The following is a 10138-nucleotide window of genomic DNA, read 5'->3' as shown; positions in this document are numbered from 1 at the left end:
TGATTTATTTTATTTTTTTTACTTTTAGCACTCCTGTGATTCCATAGTGTACAACTACTGCATATCTGCCCCGTTAAAACTTGAATAGTGAAAATGAGCGTTGCATACGTTGGGTCACTTCCGGTGACGTATGTCTTAATAAAAACATTCTACACACTCCGGTCGTTTTTTGTAATTGCACCGATCTTGTGACGTTCTGGTCTTTGTCGGGACACTCATTTTGTCGGAAGTGCCACGTTGAGCACAGGAAAAGCCGAGTACGCGTTCACATTAGGGGGGAATAAGATTCAGCAGGGGAGTGAGGATTTTGGCACAGCACCGTTCTTTCTCTTCGCTTCGATGTACAGTCGTTTTCTTGTCTTGTCTTCTTCTTTCGTGCGTTTGGCGAGAAAAGCTAAACTACCTGAGCCTACCACAATGCTTTAAAATGAAGCTTTGCATTATTTTGTTCCCTGATGGTAGAGTTCCAGCAGAAGCAGTAGATTAAGTGGATCAAGACCAAACTTTCAACGTATAGATTTATGGATAAAGTTCTGAGCCTTCAAAATTGAGTTAGTGATAGCCATGACTCAAATTCGGATATGTTTATCATATGTATTCAATATTTTTGGAGTCCAGTGATGCGAAATCGTTTGGTTTTCAAACGCTTTAAACAAATTACACTGAAGTTTCCGCGCCTGAACGTTTCTACTTCCGGTTCACTTGACGTAGCAACATCTGTGTACTCATCCCGGACTTGCTGTTCTTTTCCTGTTCCCTTCTCCTAACCAAACTAGCTCCTGCAAAGCATTCCCATCGGGTAAGTACCCAAGTAAGAATTTAGTTGACTACGTCCCATTTGAAAAGCTTCGTGGAAGTCGTTTGATATTACGTTAAAGCTTCCCAGACTTACTTAACTTCGTTTTATTTAGCTCAGCTCGCTAGCCAAGACACATCAACGAATTTTGGCTAGGTTCATACCGCAGGTCTTAATGCACAAATCCGATTTTTTTGTCATCTCTTGTTTTTTTTGTTTGTTTTTTTGCGTGCCCATTCCGACGGCCTTTGTTATGGGGCGGTTTGTAAAGCAGAACATGCTGAAAATTACGACAACGTTGTATCACGTTTAGCGCCACACAGTGTTAAAAACGTGGTGTGACATTTTCACAGTCCCTTTTTTTTTTTTTTAATGCACACAACACTATTTAAATATTTATTTTTAAATAATAAGTATTGGACTTGAATGTGTAAATCCAGAACTAAATATTTATTTAAATCGTAAATGTAAATGTTAAATGTATTCCTGAAATGTAAATCTGATACGTACATCCTAAATATTTATAATATTTATTTTAAATTGGAATTTTATATTTATTTATATTTTCGGGAGGACTGATTGCCAGAGTTGGTGCGTCAATCTTGCTCGTGGCGCATACGTTTGGGCTTCTGTGTTAAGATGGCGTTGTGTATCTATTCTGTTTCTTTAAACTATGGTGTGCTATTAATATTACAATAGGTGTGTTAGCGTTGTGCAGTCCTACAGTGAATATGAGAAATGATACTATTCCCTAATTGATTATATTACGTATGTTTGAGTAATGCAAACAGTTAGACGGTGCCTACGAGAAACGGTACCATTTTTCTTTTTCCCCCTCATGAGCGCCGATAAGGTGATTCAGTTTACTGTGTTCAAGGCCACTGAGTGAAGTCTGCCTAAACTATAGTTAAATGAATGTGTTAGACTAATGCAAACAATTATATGGTGTGTGCGAGAACAGTACCTTTTCCCTTTAATATTTATTATTTATATTTACGATTTAGCATATAAATATAAAATTCCAATTTAAAATAAATATTAAATATTATAAATATCTAGGATATACATATCAGATTTACATTTCGCAAATACATTTAACATTTACATTTACGATTTAAATAAATATTTAGTTCTGGATTCACACATTCAAGTCCAATACTTATTATTTAAAAATAAATATTTAAGTTGCTAAATAATGTTGTAAGTGTGCAAAAAAAAGGGACTGTAAAAATGTCACACCACGTTTTTAACACTGTGCGGTGCTAAATGTGAGAAAATGATGTCGTAATTTTCAGCATGTTCTGCTTTACAAACGGCGCCCCATACTTTGTCCATTGAGACCGTTCAAGTATTACGCATGCGCACTAATTAGCAGTCCCACATGCGCTGAGCAAGAAGACCCGCATGCGCAGAAGCATAAAAATAAATGACCACACATGCTGGCTGTCATCTGTCATTCCAGGGAGATCATATTTTGATTTCCAAAAAGAAGACACAAATAACAGACATAAATAATTCCCGTTTCGGCTTATATTCAAAGTTTACATGGATCGATAGCATGCACGCACTGTCCGTGCATGTCACACACACATACGGGCAGTTTGCCCCGACTCTCTGCCGTGTAAGCAATCTTGAAATATTGCTCATATAGAGCAGAGAAAACAGATTATTCTCAGGCTTATCCTCAACCCATTTTTATTTTTTAATGATTGTTGTAAAGCCCGACCCTTCCCAAAAAGCCGTGTTCAAGGCAAACTAGGCACTAACGCACAGCTGCACCGCTACCGTAGTGCACCGTCTCTATCGCACTTTGATGACGTAATTGCTGCATGAATTCCGATTTAGGAGACTAGACAGTTCAGACCGCGCGACATTCTGGAAAAATGTGGCCCAGATCGGATTTAAACCACATACGAAAGTGACCCAGATCGGATTTGAAATGGTCCACTTCTATGCGACTTGTCCCGTTCAGACCATCAAGTTAATGCCTCACTCGAGTCGGAAAAACTAGCCTTTGATTGCTTTAGCTGAACGCCACTTCTGATTTTTAAATTTGGTATTCAGTGGGGGGTATAGCTGGGTTAACATTAGAGTTACAGTGCCTTGCAAAAGTATTCGGCCTCCTTGAATCTTGCAATCTTTCACCACATTTCAGGCTTCAAACATAAAGATATGAAATTTAATTAAGTTGTCAAGAATCAACAACAAGTGGGACACAGTCGTGAAGTGGAACAACATTTATTGGATAATTTAAACTTTTTTAACAAATAAAAAACTGAAAAGTGGGGCGTGCAATATTATTCGGCCCCTTTACTTTCAGTGCAGCAAACTCACTCCAGAAGTTCAGTGAGGATCTCTGAATGATCCAATGTTGTCCTAAATGACCGATGATGATAAATAGAATCCAAATGTGTGTAATCAAGTCTCCGTATAAATGCACCTGCTCTGTGATAGTCTCAGGGTTCTGTTTAAAGTGCAGAGAGCATTATGAAAACCATGGAACACACCAGGCAGGTCCGAGATACTGTTGTGGAGAAGTTTAAAGCCGGATTTGGATACAAAAAGATTTCCCAAGCTTTAAACATCTCAAGGAGCACTGTGCAAGCCATCATATTGAAACGGAAGGAGCATCAGACCACTGCAAATCTACCAAGACCCGGCCGTCCTTCCAAACTTTCTACTCAAACAAGGAGAAAACTGATCAGAGATGCAGCCAAGAGGCCCATGATCACTCTGGATGAACTGCAGAGATCTACAGCTGAGGTGGGAGAGTCTGTCCATAGGACAACAATCAGTCGTACACTGCACAAATCTGGCCTTTATGGAAGAGTGGCAAGAAGAAAGCCATTTCTCAAAGATATCCATAAAAAGTCTCATTTAAAGTTTGCCACAAGCCACCTGGGAGACACACCAAACATAAGGAAGAAGGTGCTCTGGTCAGATGAAACCAAAATTGAACTTTTTGGCCACAATGCAAAACGATATGTTTGGCGTAAAAGCAACAGAAAAAAGCAAAGCGTAAAAACACAGCTCATCACCCTGAACACACCATCCCCACTGTCAAACATGGTGGTGGCAGCATCATGGTTTGGGCCTGCTTTTCTTCAGCAGGGACAGGGAAGATGGTTAAAATTGACGGGAAGATGGATGCAGCCAAATACAGGAACATTCTGGAAGAAAACCTGTTGGTATCTGCACAAGACCTGAGACTGGGACAGAGATTTATCTTCCAACAGGACAATGATCCAAAACATAAAGCCAAATCTACAATGGAATGGTTAAAAAATAAATGTATCCAGGTGTTAGAATGGCCAAGTCAAAGTCCAGACCTGAATCCAATCGAGAATCTGTGGAAAGAGCTGAAGACTGCTGTTCACATACACTCTCCATCCAACCTGACTGAGCTTGAGCTGTTTTGCAAGGAAGAATGGGCAAGAATGCCAGTCTCTCGATGTGCAAAACTGATAGAAACATACCCCAAGCGACTTGCAGCTGTAATTGGAGCAAAAGGTGGCGCTACAAAGTATTAACGCAAGGGGGCCGAATAATATCGCACGCCCCACTTTTCAGTTTTTTATTTGTTAAAAAAGTTTAAATTATCCAATAAATTTTGTTCCACTTCACGATTATGTCCCACTTGTTGTTGATTCTTGACAAAAAATTAAAATTTTATATCTTTATGTTTCGAGCCTGAAATGTGGCGAAAGGTTGCAAGGTTCAAGGGGGCCGAATACTTTTGCAAGACACTGTATTATTTCGCAAAAGCACACCTCTTTAAAACTAGTTAAACTCCCATGTTTTCATTGTAAATCTGATAGAAATAAGTGAAATTATTTGTCTTGACCAGGTCCTTGTCAATTGTCTACCTGGGAGCGCTATATTTGAAAGAGACCACATGTTGGTGTGAGTGGTTATGCGGGGTGTGTGTGCGTTTGTGGGGGTGTGTGTGTAAGTGTTCTGAACAGCGTGAGCGGATTTGAGTGGACTGACTCGATGAAGCATGTAATAAAGACAAGCATTTTTCTACGTATTTCTTGTTTTAAAACAATTGGAACATTCATTCATTCATTCATTTTCCATGCCGCTTATTCCTCACGAGGGTCACGGAGGTGCTGGAGCCTATCCCAGCTAACTTCGGGCAGCAGGCAGGGGACACCCTGAATTGGTTGCCAGCCAATCGCAGGGCAACAATTGGAACATGTTTAAAACTATTTTATTTTATTTTTTACTTTTTTTGGGATCAGGACTCTGTATGAAATGTGAAGTGTTTTAAATAGTTTTTATTCTATTTTCAACAGGAGCAGGTGCTGCAACCGTTAATGCACTTTTTTATGTAGAAAAAATAAATGAATGTCAAATGGCATCTAATTTAAGGAGATACATGCCTCTGTGTTTTTATACATTTTCAAAGCTAATATGTTACCATAGTTGAAGTATTGCAATATGTATCAGATCGCTACACAGGTATCGGTATACGGCTCAGATCGTGACAAAGCGGATCGTTCCAGCCTTACTAAACGGAAATTAATTATGTCTGTTATTTGTCTCCTGTTTTTTGGAAATCAAAATATGATCACAATAGAATGACGTGGAGCCAGCGTGTGTAGTCATTTGTTTTGATGCTTATGCACATGCGTAATACTTGAACGTGCTCAATGGAAAAAGGCAATCTGAACGGACACGGCTAAAAAACTGATACGACAAAAATCGGAATTGTGGATTAAGATCTGCTGTCTGAACCTGGCCTTAGTGTCAGGAAAAATATGCAACTTAAGCAAATGGTGTGATTTTTTTTTTTCACTCCGTTTCCCACAGACGTCACTGTAGAAGATCTTCACTCTGAAAAGCACGATCCTCACCACGTTAAAATGGAGGAGGAGTCGAAGATGCTGTATTTCAAACAGGAGGCGGAGCCAGAGAACCCCAGCATTAAAGAAGAAGAACAGGAATACAAAATCACCACATTTCCATTGATTGTCATTGTCAAGAGTGAAGAAAATGAAGATCCAAGCGAAGAGAGCGGAGCAGCGAAACCTTCGAGCGACAGCTCATTTCAGCACCTGACAAAACCAAATGGAAGATCGCAACTGGACGGCCTCTTAGCTCCGCTTTCGGAGAGCGACGACGTGACATCACACTCTTCTGACTTTAACACTGATGAGGAGGATGTTGACTTTGACCAAAATGCTTCAAAATCCTTAAACAAGTCATCATTGAAAAGAGACACTCAAGAATGCGCGGTTAGGAAACCTTTTAACTGCTCACTTTGTGATAAAATGTTTTCTTGGAAACGTCAGTTAAAATTACACACGCGTACACACACTGGAGAGAAACCTTTTGCCTGCTCACTTTGTGGTAAAAGATTCTCAGAGAAGGGGAATTTAAACAAACACACAAGCAGACACACTGGAGAGAAGCCTTTTGCCTGCACACTTTGCGATAAAAGATTTTCTCAGAAGAGAGATTTAGAAAAGCATACACGTACACACACTGGAGAGAAGCCTTTTGCCTGCTCACTTTGTGGTAAAAGATTCGCCGAGAAGGGAAATTTAAACATGCATACAAGCACACACACCGGAGAGAAGCCTTTCGCCTGCACTCTTTGCGACAAAAGATTTTCTCAGAAGATTAATTTAGAACGACACATGCATACACACACTGGAGAAAAGCCTTTTCCCTGCTCAGTTTGTCACAAAAGATTCCGTCAGAAGGGAGGTTTAGACGAGCACGCACGCACGCACACTGGAGAGAAACCTTTTGCCTGTTCACTTTGTGTTAAAAGATTCGCGCAGAAAGGAAATTTAGTTGCGCACGCAAAAATCCACAGTGCAGGGGTCCCGCAGGTCCTTAAAATGTCCGGATAATCAGGGTCTTAAATTGCATTAAATTTAATGGAAAATTCAGTTGGTATTAAATTTACAGACGATGCGTTCAATGCTAGGGAAATCACTGTAGTCTGCCGTAACACTTCTAATGGTGTTTGTTTTATTAATGACCGTGCACTAAATACAAGAATTTGGGATCAATATGTTATACGGTACGTTTTCCGCAACCTCGGCATACGTCAGCAACTTGAGTTGTCACCATAACGCAATTTCTTGGTTGTTTGCGGTTGTAGAGGTGAGCGGGAATATGAAGAGATGGGGAAGTGTGAATTTAATCGAAAATGGAGGGAAGGTGGTTTATTTATAAAGTGGTTGGCCCCTGGTTAAAATAACAACTGCCTGGTGCAAAGTAGGGATATGACTTTAGTCTGCCCATGTTGTGGTGAAAAATTCACCCAAAAGGAAAGTTTAAACAAACACACGAGCAGACACACTGGAGAGAAGCCTTTTCCCTGCTCATTTTTTCAGAAGACTTATTTAGAAAAGCATAACCGCGCACACACTGGAGAAAAGCCTTTCGTCTGCACATGTTGTGGTAAACAATTCACCGAGAAGGGAAATTTAAACAGACACGCAAGCATACACACTGGAGAGAAACGCTTTGCCTGCTCACTTTGTGGTAAAAGATTCGCTCAGAAAGGAAATTTAGCATCCCATGTTAGAAGCCACACCGGGGAAAAACCTTCAAATTGCAGTGTGTGGCAAAATATTCTGATTCCTGCCACGCATTTAAGAGTGGGAAAAGCATTTCAATTTCCCCATTCAGTTTCCCTTGAGCCTCTTATGAAAAAAAATGTTGAAATAGTTTTGAAGGTCCTGTTCTTTTTCACAACTATCCAATATTCTTGATTTTTTTTTTTTTTTTTTTTTTTTAAATTGAATAAATTGTGTTGCATGTCTTTCTGTTGAGATTGTCCCATAACTTGCTTACTGCTTTTCGCTATTTTACTTCTGAATTGTAACATTTGACATCCATATCTACCGTCATTTCTGGACTATTGGGCGCCCCTGATTACAAGCCTCTCCCAGTACATTTTTAAAGGAAAAAACAATTTGTACATACATAAGCCTCTCCTGTCTATAAGTCACGTGTGCCCACATAGTAACATGAGAAATTCACAAAGAAATACAGTTTTCTAAATGTTAATAACATACCTTAACTTTTCTTTCCTAATGGCGGCAGCAACACGGCACTTATAGCAGCAACACGGAGCACAGCACTAACCGGGCTGGTTATTAGAAACATGAAAGTTTTTGTTAGCCATCTTCATCTTCTTCCCGTGCACTGAAACCATGGAAGTCTTCACCCTCAGTGTCGGATATGAATAGGCTCAGATACACTTCGCCACGCACCTTCTGTCTCTCTTTCGTTGTCGCTTTCAATGTCTCTCATAATGAGGCAAATTCACTCCTGAGCTTGTGCTGTCCTCTTCGTCACACAGCAGACCAGCTGTTCGAAACTCGCCGGTGGCCATCCAAGCCTTCCATTCAACTCTTGAGTGCCACTTTAAATGTACAATTCACACTAATGTCAAATTGCAAGTGCATTTCTAGCATTTTCCATGATGTAGGTCTGCTAACTTTATCCATGCACAAAGTACAAAGTTAAATTACCGGTAATAGTGCAAACTAGCAACTTCCTCGACACATATATTCCACGCGTCTCACTCTTAGGTTTTATGCTCGAGCACCCCACCACAGGCGGCCATTAAAAATCGTTAATTGGCCGCATCATTGCACACGCCGCAGGATTCAAAATGAGGGGAAAAAAGTAGCGGCTTGTAGTCCGCAAATTACAGTATATTTCCTTGCAACCAACCTCCTCCCACCTTCTTCTCTCACCCTCTGTTTACAAGACATGAATTCATGGCTCCCTTCAAACCTCAAGTCCTTTGAGTAGGCGCCCCCACCGTGCTCACTAATTACAATAACTTCTTTATTTCCACTAATAATGTATCCATCGCTCAACTCACGTTGAGAGTATGGGTGTCATGCTTGATGGCACACTTTCCTTCTGCTCCCATATTAACAACATCACTCGATCAGCCCACTTCCATCTTTGTAATATTTCTCAACGTTGCCCCTCTCTCACCTCCCACACTGTTGCCTCTCTTGTATGCCAGCCAGTCACCTCCTGGTTTGATGACTGGAATTCACTACTCTTTGCTCTCCCTGATGAATCCCTCCAGAGAGTGCAGCCACCTTCCAAACTCGGCAACACGCGTTATTGCACGAACCCGGACTGCGCACCACATCATTTCCATCCTCCTTCAACTTCACGAGCTTTTGTTAATAATAATAAAAAAGTGGCTACCAGATCCTTCTCACTACTTCCAAAATTATTTATGTTCTGGCCCCACCTTACATTTCTGACGTCCTTTTCGCTACCACTCCTGCCCCATACCTAGTCGCTCTTGACTCTCTACCCTCTGATCTTCTCAATATAACTTCTTTCCCACTTTTCAAATCCAGAGTGAAAGCATATCTGGTCAAATGATCATATCCAGCTTAATTCTCTGTTCTCGTTTGTGTTAGGACTTCTTTCTTGTTACTTGCAATTCCTCTGATTTTGCTTTTTTTCCTACTATAGTTGTAGCTTTTGTTAGCTCTGTTGTGACGTGTCCTTGAGTGTCTTGAAAGGCGCTTTAAAATAAAATTTATTATTATTTGAAATACTTTGGTTCCCTTTGTTGTTGATTGTTCATTATCAGTCTTGGGCATTGTAATAGTTTTCAATCTTATACTTTATACAATTACTTAACCTTTTTATTGTCACTGAAATATTTTTGTTCATTCCTGCCTTTTTTTTTTTTTTTTTTACTTACATCTATTGTGATACATTTTTAGAGGGCTTCTCTGTTCTATTTAAAAATCAACTTTAGTGTGTTATCTGCGGACATAGCCAATGTGTATTTATTTTCTATTCATTAATTTGTTTTTTTTTGTGAACATTACTGTATGAATTTATCAATTTATATCATTATCAAATAATCATTAAAAATATATATATTTAGTGGCCAAAAATTGAACATAACAATAAATTCTCATGAATTCAGGCTTGTTCTGAATAAACCGAATAGGAGGCTCGGACTTGATAAAAACAAAGTATTTATTTTGAATAAAAAACATAAAGACAAGGACGGTGAAGTACACAAGCAGGGAATCTCAATTAGCAAAACTGGTATTAAAAACACAAAATATTTTAATAAGCAGTGGCCAATTTATCACCCCACTAAAAACACTTCACTGCTAAAAGCCACTCTGGTTGAAAAACGCAGAGCACACGCAAGCCCCACATACCATGCTTGTTGCACGATCCCGCTATAAATAAATAAAAACTGAACCCATAAAACACTAATTTAGAGGGGGTCTGAAGATGCCACCACAATTTTTTTGAAGTGTTTCAACCTTTTCTATCTAAAGTTTCATTCCCCCCTGCTAAAATACTCCCTGTGTG

The 10138-nt window shown here is 39.7% G+C and overlaps 1 protein-coding gene across 1 annotated transcript; it reads left to right on the top strand.

Annotated features, from left to right (window-relative positions):
* The first annotated feature begins 660 nt into the window (after positions 1 to 660).
* On the top strand, positions 661 to 9304 carry LOC130924323 (gastrula zinc finger protein XlCGF7.1-like). Its single transcript, XM_057850795.1, has 2 exons — positions 661 to 799; positions 5612 to 9304. The coding sequence occupies exon 2, from the start codon at positions 5665 to 5667 to the stop codon at positions 6658 to 6660; it is 996 nt and encodes a 331-aa protein (XP_057706778.1). The 5' UTR covers positions 661 to 799; positions 5612 to 5664; the 3' UTR covers positions 6661 to 9304.
* Positions 9305 to 10138: the final 834 nt, after the last annotated feature.

This window comes from Corythoichthys intestinalis, chromosome 1 (genome assembly GCF_030265065.1).
Source record: "Corythoichthys intestinalis isolate RoL2023-P3 chromosome 1, ASM3026506v1, whole genome shotgun sequence".
In the NCBI taxonomy this organism is placed as follows: Eukaryota; Metazoa; Chordata; class Actinopteri; order Syngnathiformes; family Syngnathidae; genus Corythoichthys; species Corythoichthys intestinalis.
The sequence above is the reverse complement of the archived record's forward strand: the minus strand, read 5'-3'. Positions and strand labels throughout refer to the sequence as shown.